Source organism: Dasypus novemcinctus, chromosome 2 (genome assembly GCF_030445035.2).
Source record: "Dasypus novemcinctus isolate mDasNov1 chromosome 2, mDasNov1.1.hap2, whole genome shotgun sequence".
NCBI classification, from domain to species: domain Eukaryota; kingdom Metazoa; phylum Chordata; class Mammalia; order Cingulata; family Dasypodidae; genus Dasypus; species Dasypus novemcinctus.
In genome coordinates this window covers 180,836,200-180,862,103 of record NC_080674.1, presented here as the reverse complement: position 1 = coordinate 180,862,103, position 25,904 = coordinate 180,836,200, and the positions used below count along the sequence as shown (strand labels likewise).

The following is a 25,904-nucleotide window of genomic DNA, read 5'->3' as shown; positions in this document are numbered from 1 at the left end:
GAAATTAGCGGGAGTGGCAGCCTGCCAATAAAACTTCATTTCCAGAAATAGGTGGTGGGCTGCATTTGGCCAAGTTCGCTGACCCCACCCTCACCCACCATTACCACCCCCACTGCAGGGCCTGCTCACCACCCCTATCTGACTCTCAAGGGCCTTTCCCCTAGGAGTCTACTGCCAAGGTGTTTTTGTTGTGGGCTTACATCTGCATTGGAGGAACAGGGAGAAAGTGACTTCAAAATAGACAACCCTGAAAAGACCTCAGGGAGGGTCCAATCCAGTTGGATTTTCCACATGAGGGGTCACAGAAACTGATGAGTGCTGTGCAGCTGTCCCTAGAACACTGCACATACAGCCACGACGTGTGACGCAAGGCTCAGGCGAGGCCTTTTGTGGGTGCTAGTCCAATCTGCTCATTTTCCAGATGAAGCCACCAGCCCGCTGGAGAGTGAGCCTTAGGTAGAGCCACACGAGGCAGCAGAGGCAGGCCCAGGACCACGGCCGCCCGACCTGCGTCCAGCGGTCTTTCTGGCAAGAGGCTGCCTCTCGGGCCTACCAGGCAGGCACACGCCCCTCATCCTATTTGAATTCTGGTAAAAAGAAAGCATCGCATTTGCAAAAAGGATAGCTAAGTCTGGGCTTTCCGTATTGAAACCAAAGAATATGGTAGATTTGTTGCACACAAAAGGGAAAAGAGACCAGAGTTTCCCCAAAATTGTTTCCATTTTTGCCCAGAAGCTGCCCCTTTGCCACAGCTTGCCACCCGGCCCTCGCTCAGGGCTGGTCTCTTCAATCCTGCCCGTAAACCAAGGGCTCCCATTAGCTGGTGGCTGCAAAGCTCCATGGGTCCACTGTGCACCCAGCACTGCACCGGGGACCAAGGGGGAGGGGGACGGAGGCACAGAACCCAACCCTGTGAGCATTTCATACTACAGATAACACACACCTATGGCAGCATATGATTAGGAACAAAAAAATGCACCAAACTGTGGAGCCAAATGACTGGGAAGAATTAATTGTTCTAGAAGCAGAGACCAAAAATTGAAGTCCTTGAGAAAGATTCATGGGGTCCAGACCTGGTGTGAGGTCAGGAACAATGAGGCCTGGGTGGGCGGGCCGAGGGGGGAGACATCGTAAGGGGGGATTGGGCAGGGGCTGGTGAGGGGCCGCCTCCGGGGACCCCAGCGTCCATGTGACAGTTCACTAGGGCCATCACAAATGCCCCAGGTGATGCTGGGGATAAAAACACACCTACGTAAGACAAAGCTGGTCCCCCCACAGCCCTGTTCCAGTACCTCCTCATGTTTTCTGTGTTTTCCTGTTGTGCAATGAGGTGGAGAGGAAAAAGGCACGGGCCTAACGGGCAGGAGGCCTTGACGGAGATCCAGGCCCACGGCTTGCGGCCCCGTGTGTTGCCGGCCTCCCGGCCTCAGCGGCCCCTCCTGTAAGGCGGGTGGAGCCATCCCGGGGCTGCCCGCCCTCCAGGGTGTGCCCCGAGGGTAGAGAGAGGGTAGACGCAGGGCCGTCCAGCGCTGCGGATCCTCCCGACGGCACTGTCCCTGTCCCGGTGTTGGCAGGAGGAAGATGACTACGAGAGCCCCAATGAGGACGAGGACGGGGAGGATGATGGCGACTACGAGTCCCCGAACGAGGAGGCAGAGGTGCCTGCGGAGGACGACGCCGATTACGAGCCTCCGCCCTCCAACGATGAGGAAGCCCTGCAGAACTCCATCCTGCCGGCCAAGCCTTTCCCCAACTCCATCTACGCGGGTAAGGGCCCCCCTGGGAGCCCCGCTCCCTGCTTCTGCAAGGAGGCCGGAGCGCCCTGCCCACGGCCGGGACGCGTGGCAGAAGCTGCGGGGTGCTAATGCCAGCTCAACCCACCAGCCCTGAGGCTCCGGGCAAGCGACTTCACCTTCCTGGGCCTCCGTTTCCTCACCTGTGAAAGAGGGATAACCATAGTACAGCTCACCTAGGTTTGCCGTGGGTGATTATTGCCAACGCAGATCGTTCATGGCCTGTAGCGGCTTTGAGCAACATGAAGCAGCCGCTCCGGGGTATTCAGCAGCTATACATGTTCTTTGTGTTACTCAGATATTCCAAAGTACTTCTATGGTCTGCTCTATCTTCAGTTATGTGGCACTACCCTCCACGAACTGCCAGAACAAACGCAGAGCTATTGAGATGGGGTTTGACTAATAATCCTAAAAAACTTTAAACTCTGTCCAAAGATTTCCGTTTTCGATCTGTCCTTGTTAGCTCATTTCTCCTTCATTCATTCATTCAGCCAAAACTATCTGTCTCCTACCAAGGGCCAGGCACCGTTCTAAATCTGGGAGCTTGTCAGGAAAGAAGACACAGCCGTGGCTTGTGCAACTTACAGTCTAGTAGTGGTGATTTCAGAAAATGACCTCATGCACCCTTGCCTAATATAGTATCAGGTAGTGAGCTGGAAGATTGATGACTGAAACCACAAACATAGGATACTGCTAGCCTTTATGACTGTACAGTACTTTGCAATTTTGCAGTTCTTTGCAATTTTAAAGTGCTTTCACAAAAATTATTTCAATATTTCATTTCGTGTTTTTTAGGCACCCTGTGTGATAAGGGCAAAAATTATCAAGCCTGTTTCATATATAGGGAAACTGAGGTCCAGAGAAGCATGATAACTAAGTTGTTGAGTACCAGTATGTTCCAGTCATGAGAATACAGAGTGAACAAGACAATCCTCCCCTAAGAAATTCAGAGTCCAGTGACTCTGAATCTGAATCACAAAATTATTTAATTAACTGGTGACATGTACTCAGGAAGACAATTGCGGGAGATGAGGCTGGGGGAAAGGCCTGGTCTGGGCTTTCTTTCCTGAGGACATGATATTTAAGGTGAAACATGAAGGATGAGTAGGAGCTGGTTAAGTCGGGGTGGATGTGGGAAGGGACGTGCAGTCAAAGCAGTGGAAAGGGCTTGTGCAAAGGCCCTGAGGTTCAGGGGAGCATGACATGCCAGAACAGCTGAGAGGGCCGGAATGGATGGAATGGCCTCAGTGAGATTAGGCCAGGCTTGCTCAAATCCTGAGCCCCATTCTCTGTGGAAGAATGACGCTTCTCAGAGTCAGGACTAGGGTGGGGCAAGGGAGGCTTCTAGGATGTAAAATGTGAAGAGCCACTCACTTGTCACTCTTGCCTCACAGTCTGCTCCTGGCCTTTCCCTACCAGACTGGTAGGAAACTGCCGGCCTGTTGGCCTGGCCTAGGAACGTTCTTGTGGTGATCAGAATACTGTGAGCTTCTGTCTAAGGCATGTCCATGCACTTAGGAGTCTGCGATGTGGTGATGGGAATTGGTGACCAGATCCCCTGCCCAGCTCTTCCCTTTAAGGGTCAAGATGATCAAAAAGAGGAAGTGAGAGTGGGAGGTCAGCACAGAGGGTTTGGGGGGAAGGGAAGAGGACCAGAAGAGGGTCCTGCTGAGTGTTGACAGTTGAATTCATCCTGCGCAAGCAGCTGGGTGTGCCCATGTGTGTGCACGTGTGTGTATGTCCATGTCAGCCTGAGGGTGTCTGTGTGGGCATGTGCATGTCTCCGTGTGCATGTGTGCATGCCAGCGTATGCCTGAGTGTGCACATGCGTGTCTGGGTGAGCATGGGTGTGTGTGCCTGGGTGTCTTGTGTGCACATATGCATGTGAGTATGCTTGTGTGTGCATGCATGCATCTACACCCGTGTGTGCAAAATGTATGTGCACGTGGGTTGTGTGCATGTGTCTGTGTGTACATACATGTGTGTACAAGTGGGTCTTGTATATGTTTACTTCTTTACAATTTTGACTAAAATTTCTTTACAATTTTGTCAAAATGTCTGGTACTGGCTAAGTTAATACAAAGAGGCCTTTTTCCACACCTTATTTCCTCAAAAATTCTGATAATTACCCATTCTCAAGAGGTAGGGTGAGAATTTTACTCTCCTTCGAGAGTAACTGGGCAGGAACAGGGGCAGGCAGGGGCCGAGGACTCCCCACCCCTTTTAAGCCTCTGAGTCTCCCAGCTGCTAAGACAAACCCCACACAGCGGGCTGGCTTAACGCGGGGACCTCACCGACTCCCGGTTTCAGAGGCTGGAAGGCTGACTTCCTCCCCGGGCCACCACCTTCTGGCTGGCCGGCAGTCCTGGGGCGTCTGGCCTCTTCCTTCACACGGTAATGCCCGTGGCAGTGTCCTGTCCTCGCTATGCCGGGTGGGTTCCGTGGACTTTGGGCTCCTGCCTGCTTCCCGAGCAGACGTTCAGGCTGCCTTTAGGGACTCCGGCCACGGGACTGAAGGCCGGCCTGACTCGGGACCACCACACCGTGACTGAAGAGATCTATTGACAATGGGCCCGCGCCCTCACGCATGGATTAAGATTAAGAGCATGTTTTTCTGGGGTACTAACTCTAAGCCACCCCACCCAGGTTTGGGACAAATGCCTGCCAGAGCAGGGGCTCCCGCGCAGGCGGGTGGGGTCTCAGGGACAAGGACCAGGCGCCCCGGGCTGCGCGGAGCCGGCACAGGATCTGCTAGCAGAGAGCGCGTAGCGTGGCCGACATTCGCCTTGGTGTGGCATCTCTCCTCTCACTTTCACATCCTTGCATTTCCACAGACCGGGCCCCGTCGGGGCAGGGCCCCCAGCAGCCTCCCGTGCCCCCCCAGAGACCGATGGCCGCGCTCCCTCCTCCACCAGCGGGCAGGAACCTCGCGGTAGGCCTTCTCAGCTTCTCTACCGTCCTCGGTGCTCGCGCCAGTTATTTCCCCTGCACAGAGAAAGAAAACTGTAAACTTCTTTATCTAATTCTGATTTTGGAAGAAAAGATCAGACAGGCTGGGGAAAGTTACACCCAAGTGCTCAAATATTGTTTCTTGGATGAATTACTAGTGACTTTTCATTTATGTCATAATGCTTATCGGTATTTTTTTTTACCATGTACATACACAAACCATATAAATACAGTGTGAATACTACATATCTGTCATATAAAGAAAATATGTAATTAAAAGTCCCCTTATAGTATTATTCATTGCGCTATTATTTCCTACTATTTGAAATGAGTGAGAACTTTAAAATAAACTCTGAAAGATCCAAATTAAATAAACGAGACCTACTGGTATGGCATAGGGACCAAGCCTTCCTCTCTCTCTTACAAAAAAAATGTCAGCCACTGCTGGTTGATGCTTGAAATTCCAGGGACAAATGCCTTTGGATCACTAGGCTTACAAAGCAATGAGCTCAGCAAACCCCATTTCCTCTTTCTTCAAGCACAGGTCCCATGGGCCTAATTCAATACCCAGAGAGACCCAGAGAGACTCAGGATAAGGAGATAATAACTAGGAATGCACATGAGCTGAGCACTGTAACAGCTGAGGCTGATGCCAATGTGTCAGGGCTGGAGGGAGGTGCCGAAGCATTTTCCAAAAGCTCAAAATCCAAATCACCCCACAGTCAGGCTGGCCCATCTGAGAACCAGCGCCCTCTAGACTATGTCCACAAATGCACTTTGCTTTTGAAATCTGAAGGCCTTCACCTCCACTGATGTAATGCTGAAATTAGCCAGTCTCGTTACTCCTTTCCAAATATTGACAGGTATTTACTGAACACCTACTGTGTGTCAAGTGGTATTCTGGGTGCTGGGTATATAGTGTGAGCAAGTAAGGTCCCTGCTTTCATAAAGTTTATATTTTGGTTAGGAGGAGACAGATAATAAACAAGCAGACAAATGTAGCAATAAGGAACATTCAGTCAGGGAGACAGGGGAGCAGGGAAGACGGTGGTGGTCAGGGAGGTGACATTAAGCCGGAACAGAATGAGCCAGTCGTGGGAAGAGCTGGAATCAGAGCATTCCAGCACAAAGGAAAGACATGAACAGATAAGCCAAAGAGGGCATGCGCTTGAACTATTCCAGGACCTGCAAGAAGATCTGATGGTGGGATCCCAGCAAGCATTGGAGAAGGGAGCACTGGAAGGACTAGGAAGGGTGACCAGGGACCAGCTCACCCAGCGCTAGCAGGTCGTGGTGAAGGTTTCTTTTGCTCTGAATGTGATAGGAGCCATTGGAAGGTTTCACAGGGGAGCAGCCTGCTCCCTCGGCTGCCATGTTGAAAATAACCTGGATGAGCGAAGGTAGAAACCAGGAGCTCATGTAGACGGCTACTGCAGTCTTTCAGTGAGGAGTGAAGATTGGAGATGGAGAAAAATGAGCATATTTGGGGAGATAAAGCTGCTAGGAATTGCTGGTGGGCTGGAAATGTTTCCTAACATTTGGATCTTTTTTAAGCAGCCACTACTCCCACCTCAGCCCAACCACGAAGAGCCTAGTAGAAGTAGAAACCACAAGACAGCGAAGCGTAAGTGCAGGGCTTGCTATCTCTTGCCCCTCCGCCCACCCTCAGCCAACTGCTTCCTTCTTTTAATTGACATCAGTCTTTTTCCCTTCCAGTCCCTGCTCCTTCCATAGACAGAAGCACGAAACCTCCCCTCGACCGTTCATTAGCTCCATTTGACAGAGAGCCCTTCACACTAGGTTGGTATATTTCCTAGCTGAAAGATAATAATAATAGTCAACTTGTATAGAGTGCTTGCTGCATGCTTTTCACAGGCAAATCTCTTGTGACCATTGACCCAGTACTACAAAGTGGAGACCCTTAGAATCATCCTCATTTTACAGATAAGGAAACTGAGGCATGAAGAGGTAACCTCCAAAGATCACTCAGGTACCAAGTGGTGGGATAGAAACCCCAAGCAGATCAGCCTGACTGCAGAGCTCACACTCACAGCTCCTGGGCATGTCAGCTTCTCCGTGGATGTGAGCTGTGTACACACATCTCGTTCTCCTTTGGCAGAGGCATCGCAGGGTGCAACCTGGTGCAGAGGGAGGGACTGTGCTAAGAGACAAGAGGTCTGGGTCACCTGCTGCCACGGCTGCCACCGACCCCAGGGAAATCCTGTTTTCAGAGCTCACCCTCCTTAATTGTAAAATGGGTTTTCTTATAGGAGAAAATGCTTTATAAAACTCTGCAGTGCTAGTCAAAGGTTGGAGTTGGTTTTTGATGTATGTGTGGACTTGACAAAGCAATAGGGGTACAACAGTCCTTTTCCTTCAGAATTTGCACAAAATATTCTTGGATTGCAGCTCTGCCCACATGGAGTTGATTCGAATTTGATTCTAAAACTTAGCAATCATTTATTAAGTGCCTGCTTTGGGGTAGGTGCGTTACCCACCGTAAATAGTTTACCCACATCATCTGTAATCCTCACACCAGCCTGACAGTGGGGGTGTATTACTATCCCCATTTTGCAGATGATGGCACAGAAGCTTGGGGAGGGTGGGTAATTTGCATAGATTTGCATAATGAAGTGCAGAGCTAGGATATGAACCAATGTCTCTCTGACCTGAAGTGGGTATTCTGTTCCATCACACCACACTGCCACTGGGGATTCTGGGTTTCACGTGCTGTGAACTAGTGGGGCCCAGTGAAGGAGCCCCGAACTTGGAGAGATAAGAAGGCCAGAATCCCAGCCCTCCCCCAGCCTTCCCTTAGCCATACCCTGAGCAAGATATTCAGTCCTCTGTGGCCTCTGTCTCCTTATCTGTCAGTAAAATGACTTTCCTTTCTTGCCATTTCCTTGAACCACATCACAGCACATCTGAGTCACGTAAAACCGTGTCAATTATTTTAGATTAGGATTCACTACAGAGAGCTGTACAAATTACATGAAAATGAAGGCAGAGAGATTTGACTTCAGACTCCAATCCTGCTTACTACCACAGGACCCTCAGAGAAGTGAAATACTGACGCCAAATCCTTCAGATTAATCTCCAAACACAAAAGCTACCCTGTTAGAAAGATCCTTCTCCTCCTCCTCCTCCTCCTTCTTCTCCTTCTCCTTCTTCAAATTTTTAAGACACCCTTTCCTGATAATAGTGGCCCTACTCGTAAGTGGCTCACTACCTGCGATGCTTTGGGGGTACTAACCTCTCCTTACAATGCTTAGACCCTGAACATGCGGCTCCTACCCTGTCCAGAGAACACCCATATATTCGGGTCTAAGGATGTAAGTCCAAGTTTTGCAGTCCCGTGAGGATCTGACACAGGCAGCATCTTTTATATCTTCAGAACTCTCTCCCAAGCGACAGTGGGCTCTTCAAGAGGGCGATGGTATCCTTAGTGCATGTCATGGGCCTGGTATATACTCAGTCTTTAAGGAAGAGATCATGTTGTGAAAATGCAACTCCAGGCAGAACAACTGTGCCTGGGGATGAGAAGGAGGGAAAGAGAAAGGAGCTAAATAACAACTGTCCAGCATCCACACACCATGGGCCTGACCCTGCGTATAAGTTATCTTGTGATCCTTATAGCAAATCTATGCACTTTTAAACGATAATCCCCATTTTACAGATGAGAAAACTGAGACTCGAAAACCTTAAATAATATGCTTAAGGTCACAGAGGAGTTGCTGTAGACCTGAGTGAACAGTCGAGACATGTTTAACACATTGAAGACAAAGGGCATAGCTATTCTAGGGAAGGTCAGACAGAACAAAACATAAATTGCTTTGAATAACTTTGCAATGTAGAGCTCTCGCATCCTTCCAGCATCTCTACATGTCATCTGTTCCAAGAGAAAAGTAAAAACAAACAAATGAAACCCAACAGAAAACAAAATCATTTGCAGCACATCAGGAGAATCTCCTGATGTCCTCTGCTGCAAGTTAAAAGTTTTTCTGGAAATACTTGGATAGAAACTAAGGGGACTACTTTATTTAATGTCAAGTGTACCGTGGGATTGGAGGAAAATTAATTCTTCCATGGCAATTGGGTTTATTTCAGATGTGGGAATAAACTTGGGCTGTACAAAGAACACTTTGGCCAATAAAAGAGGACTAACATACCAAGAAAACATTAATCCTTTTTATCATCACTTACATAAAATAAAATGTTACAAAGAAGCACCGAGCCAGCTGTCTTAGTTTCCTAGGGCTGCCATAACAAATTGTTACAAACTGGGTGGTTTAAAGTAAGAGGGATTTTATTGTCTCACAGTTCTGGAGGCTGGAAATCCAAATTCCATGTGCCTGCAGGGCCACACTCCCTCTGAAACCTGTAAGAGAGAATCCTTCCTTGCCTCTTCTAGCTTCTGGTGTTTGTCCCCAATCCTTGGCATTCCCTGCCTGTAGATGCATCATACTCTGCCTTCTCCATTTTCACATGGCCTTCTCCCCATATCTGTGTCCAAATTTCCCCTTCTTATAAGGACACCAGTCATATTGGATTAGGGCCAGCTCTAATCCAATTTGACCTTATTTGAACTTATCACATCTCCAAAGACCCTATTTCCAGACAAAGTCACATTTATGGGACTAGGGATTAGGGGGACACATTCAAGCTGTAACACTCACAAAACTGAATGTACACTAAGCTCTGTGATCTTAGGCAACTCAATTTCACTGAGCCTATAAAATCAGATGGTTTGTAAGGGATTCTTCCAGGTCTAAACTTTCCGGTTCTTTGACACCTAAACTCAATCAGCTTCCTAAAGGCCCCAGAAACTCATGATTTCATCCAACTGTGCTCTTAAACCTCACGCTCATAAGGTCCTAAATTCAAGCCTGCCTGTTGTTTGTCCTCTACAGGAAAGAAACCAGCACTTTCTGACAAGGTAAGCCATTTCTCTGTTCTTTTGCAGCTTGTTCCTATTCCTGGCAAAGGATGGGGAATACTCACCTGTTTTCTTTACTGTCTTACAGCCCTCGGCTCCAGCGGGAAGGTAAGATGCTCTTCTGCATCCACAGGAAGGTTCACAGCAAATGGGTAGAACTCTGCCACAGCTGTTAAGTTTGTTTCTTACACATCCTTTCTCTGAACTATGCAGGCCTCTCGGGGAGAATTTATCCAAGCTATCAAAGCCTCCGTTACCACCAACCACTGAAAAACATGAAAGAAGCAGCCCTGTGCCAGGGAAGAAGCCACCTGTGCCAAAGTAACTGTCTTCTCTCACTTGAGCTTGTCATTCAGAGTGATTAACACCTAGTGCTAGCTCTACATGGGGGACCTAAAATGATGGGCCCTAGCAGGTGGGAGTGGACTCGTGCAGCTGCCGTGGAATGAGGGGTACTCGGGCTTCTCCAGTTGGATATAAAGTACCAGGGTCTCGGAGGAAATAGAAACCTAGCAAAGAAATGAATAGCGAGATACTCAAATGGAAGTATGAGAATTAGTGGTGTGTGTAGAGGTGGTCCCAGATGGCCAAATTTTGCGTTGTTTTCCTACCTTATTGTAGCAAAGCCTTCACAGTCTATAGGAACTGTCCCTGCTGTTTTATTTTTCGATTCAGGTAGCAGAAGGACAAGGTTTGTAGGTCACTCTAAGTGTCTTCCTTACTCATCAACCACATTTTATAATTGCAGAACACCGAGGTCTGCTCTAATATTTCCAGCCTTACTGTAAAGTCATTTGCAGCCTCTTCACCACACGGCACAAAGGCACCTGGACTCAGGCCCACACGCTGCGTACGGAGCCTGTGGCCAAGGCTTCCGTTCATTTCGTCTGCGAAACCGGGATTCGATTCGCAACTACCACCCTTGCTTGGTTGTTGTGAGGATTAAATCAGCCAGGGCGAGGGTGTGCCGACCACCTCAGTAATCAAGTTAAACAGATTTCAATGCGGTATTTTCCAAAATTCAAAATAAATGCAAAAAAAGTCATAATGAATAAAATATCAAAACGTTAAATTACACAGGACAAGGCGATGACATGGGAAGCATCTGATGCATAATAGGTGTTCAGCAACATTTCCTCCCCTTGACCCTCTCCCTAAGGAGACCACAAAGAGGATCCGGGCATTGGAGGGACCTACCACAGCTCTAAGGTCATGGCCACCACATCTGGGGGGCCGGCCTGCTCATCTGGCCCAATGGCACAGGCCCCTTTGGAAAATTCCCCAAACAGCCACATTCTCCAACTGCCTTCTGCCTCTGGAGGGAGAGCCCAGAGATGTTTGTTTGAAAACGTCAGCAGAGGAGACTATTGCCTAAAATGTTTTCATTTGCTTTGAGAAATATCTACTCAGTGAAATTTAATAGCTACTGAAGAGCTAGTTTGCTGACTACACCTTTTTTATTCAGTGTATATAATTATTTGCTGCAGTAGCTAAACAGAATGAAGGTTTGCCTAGCTCAGCTCGCAGTGATGACAGGACCCGAGCCACCAATCCTCCCCTCCACTCCCCCTCCCCTGCCTCTCTGCTTCCCCGCTTCCCACGGCTCAGTAGGTTTGATTTCGCGTTATTAGATCAAGTGAAACTTCCTATATCGTGAGGTGGGCTCTTGCAAACTCCTCATGCTCAGTTCGTTTTCTTTGCCCTAATTCATTTCAGGCATGGATGGGGACCAGAGAGAAGAGAGAATGTAAGTACAGAATGCTCGTTTGTAAATGCTTTGCAGGGGGAAATCGCTGCAGGCTCCATGAAGGTCGCATGCCTCTGAGCCTTTCCTGAATTCTGGCACCTGGAGCAAGGCCCCCCACAGTAGACTCCTGGATCTTGGGGACTGTCTGGGGCCTCGATCTTTCCCTCACGTCCTGTATGGCGTTGCTCCTGTCCCTCAGGGAGCTCCCAGGATGGCTGGGTTAACCGCAGCCCCATCACCAGGGGATAAAGAGCGAGGAGAGGGGGCAGGGTTGCAGGAGGAGCAATTGAGGGGCACCTGAGACTGGTCTCCTGCCAGAGTTTCTGAGGGCTCTGCTTTCCCTGCCAGTGCCCCTGCGACCTGAGAAAGAGGGAGAGCTAGCAGTCACTGAGCACCTGCTGTGTGCACCTGGCCTCGCCTAGTGGTGTTACAATGACCAGGTCTGCCTCTGAAAAAAGTCTCTTGTCCTAGGCCGACCAGGAAGGTCGGTCACCCTAGCTTTGCACATGTTTTGCCCAATGACCCTATGCAGAACCATCTTTTCTCCTTTACCAGGAGGGAACTGAGGCTCAGAAAGGGTAAGCAACTTGCTCCTAGTTGCACAGCTCATAAATCTGAATCCCAGTCTGTCCGATTTCCTCTGTAAGAAGCACTCCAAAGACCATCAACCCCCAGGCCCTGTTCAAGTGCTCAGTCCACACGTGCCTGCTGTGTACGTGGCTCCGTTTAGATGGTGTGCTCGTTTAGATGAAGCACTCAGATACGATGGACACAGGCAATCAATCCCCCAGCACACATGCAGAGGAGCAAACACGCAAAAAACAATCACAGGGTGATTGGTGGAGGTTAAGGGAGAAAGCGATCCACGTGGGCCAAGGAGCAAGGGGTGACTACCTAGAGATTTGTGATGGCCTCTGAGTGATGGGAGGACACAGATCACCCTCAGAGACAGCACCAGTGCGTCCCGGCCTTAGGAAAGTTGTGAGTGAAGGCAGGTGGGTGACAGTGCCCCTGGAGCCTGCAGGGGCAGTGAGGACAGCAGCTTGGCTCCAGAGCCACAGGGACAAAGAGCAGGTAAGGGGGAACAGTGAGGGTAGCACCCTGTTCCTGAGGTCCCCAATCCCCGGAAGGATCGATGCTGGTTGTCATAAGGAACAGTGTCATATATTCTGAACCAGAGAGTGCGTGTTTGCCTCAGTGCTGCAGAGTGAGCTCAGGGTGGGGGGTTCTGAGAGCCCGTGTGCCTCCGTGCAGCCCTTTGCTGGGACTCACGGGTAGCCCACTGGAATTAGTGATTGTGACGGTAACTCTTCTTGCCCTCTGTCTCAGTTCATTGTAGGGCAAATAACTCACTTTTATTGAGCACACATTATGTGCCAGGCACTTGTACCAACTAATCTTAACAACACTTTGAGGAAGGTGCTAGTGCATCAGCACTGAGCTGGCCTAACAATCCCACATTTGCAACTTTAGTCTATTACTGCAAGGCAAAATTGTTTGGCCTCACTAAACCTAATCTCTTATTTGAGGAGCAGGGGGATAAAGCCTTCCCCTGCTAATTTCACTAGTTGCTGTGAAGATAAATGAGCTGAGGGATGTGGCTGTGCCTTGCAGACCCCACTGTAAAGAAGTGAGGTCGTTTTTCTGTTAAGAAGAGTGACCGTTGCAAAGCAGAGCCACAAAGAGGCTGAGTTTTGGGTCAGACTGGTGTGGGGACGAATTCATTTTTTGTAACCCTTGGCCAGCTGAGAATCCTTCCTGAGCATCTTGTCTCCATCTGCGAAACGTAAAATCCTTGAAGGGTTAGTAGAATTGAAAGCAAACCGTATGACTCGGGCACATAGTAGATTTTGTCATTATTATAGCTGCCACTTTCAGGCTTTTCAGAATCTATTTCATGCTAAGTATCTGCAGAGAGTTTCAGATTGACCATACTCAGAAGATCGTTTGTATTTTAAAAAAATCTTAAGCCATTTAGCAAGTCTACTGTTCTCCATAATACATTTATTACAGAGAAGAATAACTACTAAAGAAAGAACAGGGACACTTTTTATTATGGAGAAATGTAGTTATTTTGGGAATTGTGTTTTGACAGTAAGTTAATGTCTTTTATTTTTCTCCCCTTAACCAGGATGAAGATGATGGTATGTTCAGAAAAGCCTTCTTATTACTTATAACTCACTCCTTCATCTTTCTATTCAGGCATACAGACAGAATCATTTAGTAGAGGAGCTCCTTAAAATCAATTATAATTATTAAGTTAAAATTGAGTTGACCTAAGTCAGTTGGTATACTGTACAGCTGTAATCAAATTGAATTATTTGGTTGGATTACCAAAGAGAACTGTTAACTTTGTGTATAAGAACACAGACTATTTAATTGGACAACCAAATTAAAAATTGCATGCATAGCTTGACAGTAACTGTCAGATGTTTATACCTTCTAACATGGTGGGTAGAATCACTAACTGAAGATCAATGAGATAGAAGAGAATTTTGGCTTTCATGAAGCAAAGCAACACGAAACTTGTGAATCATTTCAGAAGTTCACAGGCTTTCCAAGGGACAATTTTCTGCCAAGTTGGCCTTTCAAACATTAAAAGTAAAACAAATGTGCATCATACAGAACGATATAGAATGGCAGTATTTTTTAATGAATTGTAAGGTGGTAAATCATGTGGAAGAACCATGGGGGTGGGATTCCACCCAACCATTTCAGAATTATATCCAATCATTTTTGCATTTTTGTATTGCCCTTTAGGTTAGCCTTTCCTGACTGGGGTCCCTTGGGAGGTAGTTCTGAATGTCCCTTGGTGACACTTGGGTTGATTGTGGATCCTGAAATTCCCCCTTTTTCTTCTCCACAGTGCATCCAAGACCTTTGCCCCAGCCAGCACTGCCCTCCATGAGTTCCAATACTTTCCCTTCAAGATCTACCAAGCCAAACCCCAAGCATTCCCTCCCGTTGCCTCACGCACCAGGAGCATTCTCAGAAAGGTTTGTGGCGATGTTGCTAAGTTCTAACTTAACATCACGTCTGTGGTTGGGCACAGCTAATGACAGATAGGTGGAGGAAGAAAGAAATGAGCCAGTGAGTAGAAGGCCATAAGAAAGAAAACCAAGCTGAGCCTGGAGGACATCGTGTGTTAACTCACAGCTGTCCCCTGAGTCTCTGAGCTCAGGGTAGGGGGGTTACAGAGTTGACACCACCTTCCCCACCTGGGATGGCTCCAGACAGAATGGATCCTTTGGAAAGAAATCGAGAATGTTCTTACTTTGTGAGTTTAAAAAGAAAAAGAAAAGCAAACAGAAAAATGACCGCTTAAGAAACAGTGAATAAAAGTCCATCCTCCAGTTTGGATTGGAAAAGAGAAAATGTGTCTTGGCACTTAGCAGCTGCCAGGATTCATCGCTTAGGTCTGTCTCTACTGGGTCTGTATTCTCAGTGGTTCACCATAAGGCTGTCCAGAGGCGGAGACACAAGCAGAGACAGACTCAGGGCATTCCTCCCCAAAGCAAGCCAGCAGGCTACCTCCTGCCTTCCCAGGGCCTCCCACCCTCTGGGCTCACCCTCTCCCATAATACTGAAAGGGAGGGGCCCAAGACCCCACCCTACATATTGCGGGAAAACCCAGCTATCAGCAGCCCTCCCTCCACCCTTGCCGAATATCTGGGAGGGTTCTGGGCATCTTGCATGTGTCCTGGGTGCCCTTGCTCCGATTTTCTATTGCTTCTCTTTTTTCCCATCTCTGGGCTCTTTACCTTCTTCCTCTGTGTCTGCCACTTTCTCATGCTGCTTCATCCCACACTGCACCCCATCCTTTCCCTTCATCCTTGCAAAATACCAGCCACACCAAGAGCAGACTTTCACTGAAGGTCTTGGTTGGGGAGGTACTGCTTAGCCTGGAGCGGCAGCATTTCTGGACAGCCCACTCACCAGAGGTGCTGTTACTCTCTGACCTCTCTCTCTGCTTCTCACCCTTCCTACTCTCTGTTGCAGACCATCAGGTCCTAGAGGATTCGCTATTTGCAAGCAACATACCCATTAATATGTTTTTGGGTTTTTTTTCCATCAAAAGAAAAATCCTCTCTCTAGGGGACTTCTTCCAGTCTCCAAATTCAAAGACCTCAAACATTTTTCAAAAATTTTTTAAATAATTTTAAGTGCCTTTTATGAAGTTTTTTGTTTCCTTCTTTTGGCTTATGAAGCTGACTTTGCGGTCATCATGGGACAGCAGCGAAATTCACTGGCCAAGTTCCTTCCCATCTTGGCCCAGCTCCCTTGGTTTCAGGAAGAAGTGATAACAAAGGAGGCAGCATTTGCAGTCCAGCTTGCCTATCCCAGTTTCTCATCTGGTCCTTTACCGCACCCCAACTCAAAACCTGTCCTCTTTCTGTCTCTGCAGCAACAGCAGTTTTCCGCAGAGTGCCTCCCTGCCTCCATACTTCTCTCAAGGTTTGTACTCTGGATTCCAGCTACCTGCTCTGGGCAACATGCCTTTAAGACTGGATTCCCAGCCTGCCCCAAAACCTTCTGGCAAAGCATCTGACTTCCTTCTTGAATATTTAATTCAGTGCCTGTGATGTGCCAAGGACTGTTGGGTTGACAGGTGGCTACAAAATCATGACACATGTACACACTTCACCAGGACACTGGCTCTAATCTTCCCATACAGAGCTTTTCCTCCTCTCTCTCTCCAGACAGAGCTCAGGGTAGTGCTTGGTTTTCTCTGTAGTTTTAGGTTTCCAAGACGAGTTGACCCTGGGGTTGTAAGGTGAAGAAGATGTTTTCTAAACCTTAACCTGCAAAAGAATCCCTTGGAGCATGTTTGAAATACATGTTAAGTGAATTCTGATTCAACAAGACTGGGGAGTCTGCATTTTTAATACACACCTCCTCTGTGTGTCCATGACCAACATTCTCTTAGAGCAGTGTTCTTGAACTTAATGTTCATACATGTGAATCACCTGTGGATTATATGAAGCTGCAGATTCCAGTTCAGTAGGTCTGAGGTCGGACCTCAGAATTCCCGGTGACATTGGTTCACTGTGAGTAACAGCAGAGTCTTATAAGGTAGGACCAGATTGTGTTGATTTTTTAACCTCACGAGCTGGCAAGTGACTGGCACATGGCAGGCACTTTTAAAGTACTTGTGGCATGACCAAGTGTTGAATGACTATGGAAAAGTTTCCCAACTCTGGTAAATTTTCACCATGCTAGGAAACTGGCCTGGGTGATGCCAGAGCTTCTGATTTTTCTCTTGAACAAAAAGCCATAAATATGGCTTTTAATGTAAACTCACCCAAATTTTAAATGTTGACTTAAAGTTAGAAAAACAATGCTGTGAAGAACAAATAAAACACTTTTTTGTGGTCTTGGTCCATCTGCAGAAACACTAATGTGTGTTTGATAGAGCAAACTACATTAGTAAATTGAATTACAGCTCAAGAGTAAACAGCACTTATTCTGGATCACATCTCTTGCTTTTATTTGGATACTTCACACATATGTGTGTTATCCTACTGTGACTCCAGTGGCATCCACTAAGTGGTCAGTATTTCCTAAGCATTTCCCTAGGGTTGCCATGGCCCACCCTCTCCAGTTTCCCACATTACCCACAACTCCCTAGGTTTTGGGAACCCATATTTGTGTTACCTGCCTGGCCCCCATAGCATTTGAGTTCCAGATACCTCACTTATAGCAATATTTCCCAAAGCAAGTTCCACAGATACCTGGTTTTATGGGTTGGTGATGGGGATAAGTAATACAAATAATTGGTGAATTATTTTGTAGAATGCTACCTTAATCAAAATTCACCTTTTTTCCCTCAAGACTGCCAGGATACTTGGCCCTCAGTGTGCTCCAACATGAAGAGGGTAAAGGTTGTGTTGTGTATTGTCCAAAAACCTTTCACAGCTCTCTGGAGGATCTACAAATTAAGGGCAGTAAATGGCTGCAATAAAAATATGTGCTTGAATGGCTGCTTGTGAATCTTGATTTTATATTCCTGGCCTGCAGGTTGACAAGCAGAAGAGAGTAATTTCTCAACTCTAATATGGCCATGACATATAGACCTGGGTTCTATTACTCTCCTATATTGTTAGATGCCACTCAGTCATTCAACAAGCGCCATAAAAGTGCTCGCCATGTTGGACTGCAAAAGTGGGGGTGGGGAAGGTCTATCAGGAGCCTGAAGAAGGAAGCTACTGGTAAGTCAGAACCAGCCTTATCTGCTTAGTTGGGAACAAAGAAAGGCTATCTTAAATAATCCTGGGGACAGGGCTCCGGGGACTTCAGGCTTTCCCATGTAACTCTCTTCCCTTCAAAGCCATGTGGCAGCCACAGTTTGCCATTTGCGGCATGTTATAGATGCAGTAACAACCTGTGCAGAACCATCCGACGTGCGTGTTGACATGTGTGGGCCCCAAGTGACTCAAAGTGCCCCGGTGGTTCTTATTTAGGAACAGAGATGTCTGGGGGCCACAAGTTCAAGTCTTGGCACATGACCAGTTTAGCCTCTCTGAGCCTCAGTTTTCTCACATGTGAAATGAAGATGATATTCCCCTGGCAGTGTTGCTGTGAGCGTTAAAGGAAACAAACTGCCCCACTCAAGGCTGCTATAGTAGTGCTGAGTAAATACTTGCTGAATGAATGAACGAATGGCAGATGAATGCTTAAGAGAACATTAGGTTAACTGACTTTTAAACAATTTTTAGAGAATTGTTCTGGCTCATAGAAAATTGGCTTGGGATTACAAGTCAACAGAGTCAAGCCTTACCTGAGGTTAGAAAACAGTCTCAGAAAGTTTCAGGGAGCTGTAAACAAGAAAAGAAGAAGTTTAGAGATGTGAGACACAGGTGCTGGGTAATTTAGTAGTAATCACAAGACTTTGTGATGGATTGATCAGATAACCTGTAACTGCTTCCACGTGAGTCAAAAAGTTTTACCTCTGTAGAATATTCAGTAAAGAATAGCAAGTGGTAAACTTTGGTTCTAACAGTTAGTAATATCCTCAAGATAATTTTGCCTTGTCCTGGGTAGCTGACATTTCTTTTTGTAAAAATGATGAGGAAATAATGATATTTGTTACTGCATTGCCACTCTATCAGTGGTTGCAAATCCATTCGAGGTATATGGGGTATGGTAGGAATCTATGAACCATCTGTCTCTTGAGTATTCTTTTTGATGTTCACCCTACCATGACTCGGTGACTCCTTTGTAAATGGCTCTAGTCACTCAGATTTCAAAATTGTGTTCTCAAAATTGTGCTGGTACAGTTATATAATAATGCTTGAACAGTCCATGTGGTTTTTAACAGGTATTATTTCTGATGTCATGATTTCTTGAAATGTTAATTATCTGAACAATTGCAAGGATGTTTTGGGGGGGTCATAACAGAAGTAAAAAATAGCTTACAGTAAATTTTGAAAATTCTATGCTTTTGAAGGTCTCAGCAGCAGACCACCTCCCCGAGGTACAGCTGAAGGCAGGGGCTTCCCCTTGCCAGTTCCAAGCAAACCGTGGTTGCCATCCCCTGGGGAAGATGAGGTAATAAAGCATATATTTTTATTTTTGTTTTACTTTTCCCTTAGCAAATGAATCATTAGTAACTCTCACTGAATTCTCTTTTGTATTTTTATCTTCTATTAACTTTAAGTTTTTTAGAGGGAAAAAAATTAAAGGGAAGGATTCCGATGAAAATAATATGTTCTTTTACCTTAGTGCTTCTTTTATGGCTTTAAATACAATGAGAAAAATAATTCTACTTTTTTTTTTTAAACTCTGTTACCTAATTTCTGGCCTTGAATAGGTCATTTTACTACTGATTAACTCAGTTTTCTCATTAAATTTATTATTATACCAAATTAAATAAATTGTTATAGCTGTAGCATTTCTGATTAGGGTTCTACTATACATAATGGATGCTTATTCACAGCTTCCTTTGGAACGACAGTCCTGATAAAAAACAGTTCATTCAAAATATCTTCTGCTTAGCCTTGCCTAAATGATTCTATAGTCAAATTAAAAAAGCAAATGTTCAGACCACATGAAATTGAGGTGGTGATTTATGTAAATTATGACTTGGAAGCTTTTCTTTTCACTTATATATGTGGCCACTAAAATTAATTTAGTTTTAAAAATTTACATTTTCAGAATTCATTAAATGAAGACTGGTACGTTTCTTACATTACCAGACCAGAGGCAGAAGCGGCTCTTAGAAAGATAAACCAGGTACTCTGCCCAAATTTATTTCTAAGTAGTTGTAAATATTAATGGAGGGAAAAGACGGGAACTAACTTTTCTTGAGTAGCAATTACAGGCTAGGACTTCTGCTAGGTGCTGTTCATGTCGTGATACCTATGAGATCCTTTGGTGCCAGCTTTACACTTTCCAGAAGTTATAGCAATGATTCCAAGGATGGCAGGGAAAATCTAAATTCAGGCAATCATTTATCTGGCAGAATCTTAAGAGGTTTTATTAATGAAAAGCATCCATCTTTTCACAGGAATTATACAGTATCAAAAGGAGACTATCTTTCCTCCAAATGTCTAACATCTTACCAGTTCCATCTTCCTCTTAAGATACTGCTACCATCCACATTGATGGGAAGGGACTCACGTCTTGATAGACAGCAGCAGCTTTATCCCTTCCCTGGAAATTTCTAGCTTGTCCTTTTTTTTTTTCCTTTTACTGTTTTATTGAGTTAAACTAAAACAAGGAACAACTCATTAGGCCAGTTCTTAGGAAAGGTACTTTAAACTTCAAAGAATATAAATTTTTGTACCTTATATATGATTTTCCATCTTTTTTTTTCACTCTAATCCATATTTTATTCCTCCATCCTGACGACCCTGGGATCTAGCTTGTCCTTTAGTATCATGAGGTCTTAACCTTTTCTGTGGCATCATGCTGAACTTTAACCTTAACTCTACATACAGAGAAGGGAAAGCAAAGATCCTTCATCTTTCATGCAGAGAGGATGCTGGGGTGCTGTAACTGCACCTAAAGTATGCAGCCCCACTTCTCAACCTGAGCTGCACATTTCAATAACCTGGAGAGCTTTAAAAATTCCAGATGCTTGAAACTCACCCTGAGAGACTCTGATTTAATTAGATCCAGGGTGCTGCATGGTGGGCTTTGGGCATCATCAAAGCTCCACAGGTAATTCTAATGAGAAGCCAAGGCTGAGAATCACTGGTCCAGAGGTATGCTTGTTTAAAAGAGACATTCTGCTTGGTTCAAATAACTGGCAATAAAAAGAACAAAGGAAAGCTTTTACTGCAGATGGATGGCTAATTTAAAACCATCCTGATTGAACATAGGAAAGAGGGAGCAGTTTGAATGAGTCCTTTTACTAATTAATTCTATTTTAATATTAGATCTTTACAGTATAAATATCATATAGAAATAATTTGTTTCATGATATTTTGAAGAATAGAACAAATCATGCCACTATTTTAGTAAAGATCAGAAAAAATGTGATAAGAACAAAGGGACAGTTCATATTCGATTTTGGTTTAGTTGTGTGATAGATGAACCACTCTATCTAGACATGATAGGTTTTGAAAGGGGTGAGTTTTGTAGGCGTTTGGGTGTTTTCTAACTTCAGATGTAGAAAGAAGGGATTAAAGAATTAACTCATGGGAGTAGGAAGGTATGTCTTTAGTTTAACAATAAAGTCCTTATTTCCCTGGCCCTTTGTCCACTCAACCACAAACTATATGTTTTACTACTGAAAAAGGGATTTCACTTTCATCAAGAGACCTCAAAGAGGTTGACTTGGAAATTTCTCTGACACAATCTCTGTTGCCTCTTTCTTCACAACCAGAAAATTTATAACACTCAAGCTCTGTAGCTATTTGGGGAACTGAATGCTTGCTGACTTGTTGACTGATAGGTTTTGCAGATCCCTAGAGGCTTCTCTACTGCTCTTGAAGGCAACAGAAGCATTGACTTTTACTGTTCCCAGAATAACAAGAATTTATCCTTTTAGGATGGCACTTTTCTGGTTAGAGACAGCTCTAAAAAAACAATAACCAATCCATATGTCCTCATGGTGTTGTACAAAGATAAAGTTTACAACATCCAGATCCGTTATCAGGAGGAAAGTCAAGTTTATATGTTGGGAACTGGACTCCGAGGGAAAGAGGTAAGGACTTCCAGTTTCACAATTTCCCCAAATTCTCTTACTATGCCTCTCTGCTTACCTACATATGTAGAGCCTCACTGTAACATTTTTTGGGAGTCCATAAGGTATGGCCACTTCAGGGTTAAATCACATTAATGAACATCTTCATTTATTGTGAGATGTTACCAGTAGTTACCTCTCTCATAGGCTTCTTTATTATCTTTTATTCCAAATAATCTATAATCACATGAATAGCTTTACAAAGGAGAAAAAGAATGTTACCACATAAATTTTTAAAAAATAGAATTCAATGGTGTCAAAGGCAAATCCCTTCTATCATTCACCTCCGTGACATTCTTAGTGTAAGACTGCAGTGTACTTATAAGGCTGTATTTTAAATCAACACTACCTGGAAAAAAGGAAAGAATGGAGATATTTGGATAATTTCCTTACTAAAAATGGAGGTTTGGGCTCTGACATGGCCAAATTGCCAAGGAAATTTTCCTTTTTTCCTCAAAGGATTAACTTCTCCTGCTGTTCACACTGTAGGTGGTAATCCCAACTGGTGTGAAGGAAACCCCTTGGGGCTGCTTTTTGGAAAAAGAGAACTAAGCTAAATTTAATGCCCCAAACATGCTCATTAAGTACAATGTTCCAGAGGAGGAGCTACTGAATCAATCATTTCCAGAATGAGAAACAGCAAGTCATAAGTTCCACATCACTCCAGCTATTTTTAAGTTATGGTAATGTTAGTGAGCAGAAAAAAAAAAAAAAACATGATTTTTGGTACTGTTTGCAATACCAGTTCAGTGTGGATAGAACTGAGCTCCTTAGGTTCTATCAAAGCAGAGGTGACCGCCCTCCAAAGTTGCTTCTCTTGGTCTAATGTGGGAGGAAAGACGTATAAGACACTCATTGACATTGCCCTGGAGGGAGACACTTGGCAGAGCATAATCCTGTGTCTGGTGTCCTAGGTGACATCTGACCCATGTCTAGAAGGATGAATGGGTTTCCCATTTGGTCAATAGAGACAGGGTGATCCTGGTAATGATGCGAAGCCGTGGCTACAGAGCCCATCTGAGTGTGGAGGTGGTGGTGGGCAGAGCAGAGACGTTACAGAGGCACTGTTGTGCAGGGTCTGATATCACCTTCAGACCCTGGGAACTATGCCTGACCTCCTGACTCTCTCATATACTCCTGAAGACTGAGGGGTGAAGTGGGGGTGCAGAAACCAAAAACACGAACAAGAGTAACCCCAGGGCAACACCCAACAGGAAGTTAAAAAATAGATGTATTTTAACTTTTTTCATGGTGTGTTGGATGTGGGTGAGAAAATTTTTTTCAAAGTTCTGTGGCAGGAATCATGAAACTCTTTGCCAGATTTTACAGTTTATTTTATTTAATTTATCTTTACATATAGTTTCTTTAATCCTCATAACTTCAAGAGGTTTATATAGATGAAAAATCCAAGGGTCAAATTCATGCTCTCCGTTCTGAAGTTGATTTATCTCCCTATTTTTTATCTTTCAGGACTTTTTGTCTGTGGCAGATATCATTGATTATTTCAGGAAAATGCCGCTTCTGCTCATTGATGGGAAAAACCGAGGCTCCAGATATCAGTGCACCTTAACATATGCTGCAGGGTATCCCTAGTAAGTCAGCCAAGCAGATCAACTCTCCTCCTGCTTCTGTTGTCAAAATGGGAAGATCAATCACCCTCAGTGGACAGACAAACACTTCGGACTGATTGGAATTCCTCAATATGGAATATGAGGGTTTTGTTGTTTTGTTAAAAAAAAACACAAAAAACAAACAAAAACAAGGTTAGAAATGAAGACTGTCGAATATTCCATAATTTATTTATTATGCTTCAATATTTGTAAGGTGCATAAGTAATAATGTTCACACTTAAAAGTCTAGAGGTATACTGTAATAATTCATTTGAACAAAATAGATATGTATTTTTGAACACCCATTTCAAGGTACAGTTGTTAACCCAGCTACAGAAATAATTTGGGGCAACTTTAAAAACATTTGGACTGCATAGTTTTGGGTTTCACATAAAACTGATTTTTGTTTGAATAGACAAATCTTTGTCAGTCAGAGGCAATCATCAATTTTACAAAAATAATTTGAAAATTACTAAAATATACTTTCTCAGCAGCAATAATTTAAGACGCTTAAGTATAATTTCATTTTTTCTTATTTGGTGATATTTTGCTGGGGGGATTTTTGTGTACTTTTAAATGAAAAGAAAAATTGCATGTTGGGATAACTTCCTGGAATTAAAATTAATTCTTTTTGGTTTACTTTTGGGTTCCTAAAACAAATTATCATTTGATGCATACTATTATATTTCATGTTTTTAAGAAACTGTAAGCTACAGATACCAACAGAAAAACATTTTAATTTAGACATGAGGTCGATTTTTGTGTCAAACGCAAATGGGTTGAAGTTAGCACTTCACTATATCCCAGCACCCACATCCCATCCACTTCACCCTGCATCCAACTCCAAAAGCATTGTCAAGTAATGGAGATTTTCCTATAGGCATTCTGGGAAGATGAGTGATGCATATAAGAAGAAAGATTAATCAGACTTTCCTATTAGTTAACTTTACTCTTTCTCTTTTTCCATCTCTTCGTATCCCCCAGCAATTGTCATAAAGCCCCTTCTCTTCACCTTCCCAAAAAGCCTCTATAAATTCTCTAAAGTAATTCAGTTTTTCCTTCAGCTTATGTATCTCAACACAAAAATGTTAGACATTTAGCAAAACAAAGACCTGGTATTCAGCAAAACAGTGAGAATTGAGTTTTCAAGCTTTTACCCTTTGGGTCTTTGGTTATTATTCTACACCTTTTATTAACAACAATTTTTAAAATTTACTTCTTTGCTTAAAGTACGAGTTTTCTGGATGACAACGATTACCTTGTGTCTTCATTTTCATGACCTGATAGAAAGGAAAGGGCATGGGAAGGGATCTAGAAATCATCTGATACAAACAGGAATTCTTAAAATAACGAGTATGTGAAGACTTAGCCAGTGATGTTAAAAATGGTGTTTCACAAAACTTAGAAACCAGAAGATCTCAATTTAGGGCCCAGAACTTGGGAGTTCAAAAGCTTGTATTCATCTATGTATTTATTCAACAGGATATTCAATGAGCATTTATTTACTGTCTAATATGTGTTAAACACCGGGGTTGGTTTAGGTAGTGGAGATAGACTACAGTTCTGTTATGGAGTGAGTTGAACTTGCCTTTTACTTCATGATATTCCATTCTCTGTATTTTAAAAAAATCTAGAGTCAAGTACATGATAGATTCCAAAGCAACTATATGGTAGCAAATCTTGTTTACAAGGTAAGACAAAGCTTGTTATTTTATCTATGACTTTTTTGGGGGAAGGAGACAGAAACTATGAAGTTTTAGGATAAAGGTGTTCTAGGCCACTGCTATGACTGAAATCACTGGTGCATGTGTTTTATATCACTAGCATTCTTCATCCTCTTCTTCAGGTACCAGTGACTCCATTCTTTCTGCATGGTGTCACCTCCTTTGGCCATAGACTTGGTGTATGACCCCAGTCTTGCCAATCACAGTTGTGCAGGACCCTGTTCAGGGATAAACATCTAACCAACGCTAAGCCAGCCAGGCTCCTTCTCTGGAATGTTAAACACAGAGGCTAGGCCAGAGGCTCCTTCTTTCCTCTAGGGTCATGAAAAGACAATGCCATACACTTGATATTGTCTGCTGCCATGCCTCTACCCGTTTCTACCCACCATGGAGGAAAATAGTCTATAATAGGAAAGAATTAGATCAACACAGAGAAACTGAACTGGAGAGAGCCACCTGATGAATTTAGTGGAGTCTCTGAGATCTACTCCAACATAGATTTCCAAGTCACATGACCCAATAAATGCTTCTGTTATCTTGAGTTGTTTTGGCACTTATAGCCAGGAGAGTTTTGCTTAATATAAACTTATATCATCCATTAATAATTTAGTAAGTCTCTTTCAACCTGAGTCAAATTCAAGCATAAGGTAAAGGATAAGCAGTGTCTCATGGCCAATTTCTGACATCATACTTTTGCCATTAGTGAAATCAATCAACCATTCTTTGAAACATTAAAACACCTACAAAACAGACTTACAGAACATGAAATGATTCTAACTTTAGTTTTATTTTGTTTTAAATTTAATTAAATATAAACTCAATCTCCCAGATATTTTTTAATTCTACAATACAGTTAGTCATTCACAGCAAACACATAAGAAATTAGATAGAAAAATTGTTACAAGCAAGGGATACATCTGACATTTTAGACTCTTCAAAGAGGGAACTGTTTTCTG

The 25,904-nt window shown here is 44.2% G+C and overlaps 1 protein-coding gene across 1 annotated transcript in view; it reads left to right on the top strand.

The window, feature by feature from the left end:
* Positions 1 to 23,863, top strand: part of LCP2 (lymphocyte cytosolic protein 2) — a 44,630-nt gene extending 20,767 nt beyond the window's left edge. Inside the window, exons 7-21 of the mRNA XM_004460205.5 lie at positions 1,575 to 1,767; positions 4,628 to 4,725; positions 6,300 to 6,366; positions 6,459 to 6,542; positions 9,653 to 9,678; positions 9,767 to 9,786; positions 9,892 to 9,999; positions 11,395 to 11,425; positions 13,557 to 13,569; positions 14,292 to 14,421; positions 15,831 to 15,880; positions 18,873 to 18,973; positions 19,580 to 19,657; positions 21,420 to 21,575; positions 23,085 to 23,863. Coding sequence (XP_004460262.2) covers positions 1,575 to 1,767; positions 4,628 to 4,725; positions 6,300 to 6,366; positions 6,459 to 6,542; positions 9,653 to 9,678; positions 9,767 to 9,786; positions 9,892 to 9,999; positions 11,395 to 11,425; positions 13,557 to 13,569; positions 14,292 to 14,421; positions 15,831 to 15,880; positions 18,873 to 18,973; positions 19,580 to 19,657; positions 21,420 to 21,575; positions 23,085 to 23,207 — 1,278 coding nt within the window. The 3' untranslated portion in view covers positions 23,208 to 23,863. The remainder of the gene's footprint in view (positions 1 to 1,574; positions 1,768 to 4,627; positions 4,726 to 6,299; positions 6,367 to 6,458; positions 6,543 to 9,652; positions 9,679 to 9,766; positions 9,787 to 9,891; positions 10,000 to 11,394; positions 11,426 to 13,556; positions 13,570 to 14,291; positions 14,422 to 15,830; positions 15,881 to 18,872; positions 18,974 to 19,579; positions 19,658 to 21,419; positions 21,576 to 23,084) is intronic.
* Positions 23,864 to 25,904: the final 2,041 nt, after the last annotated feature.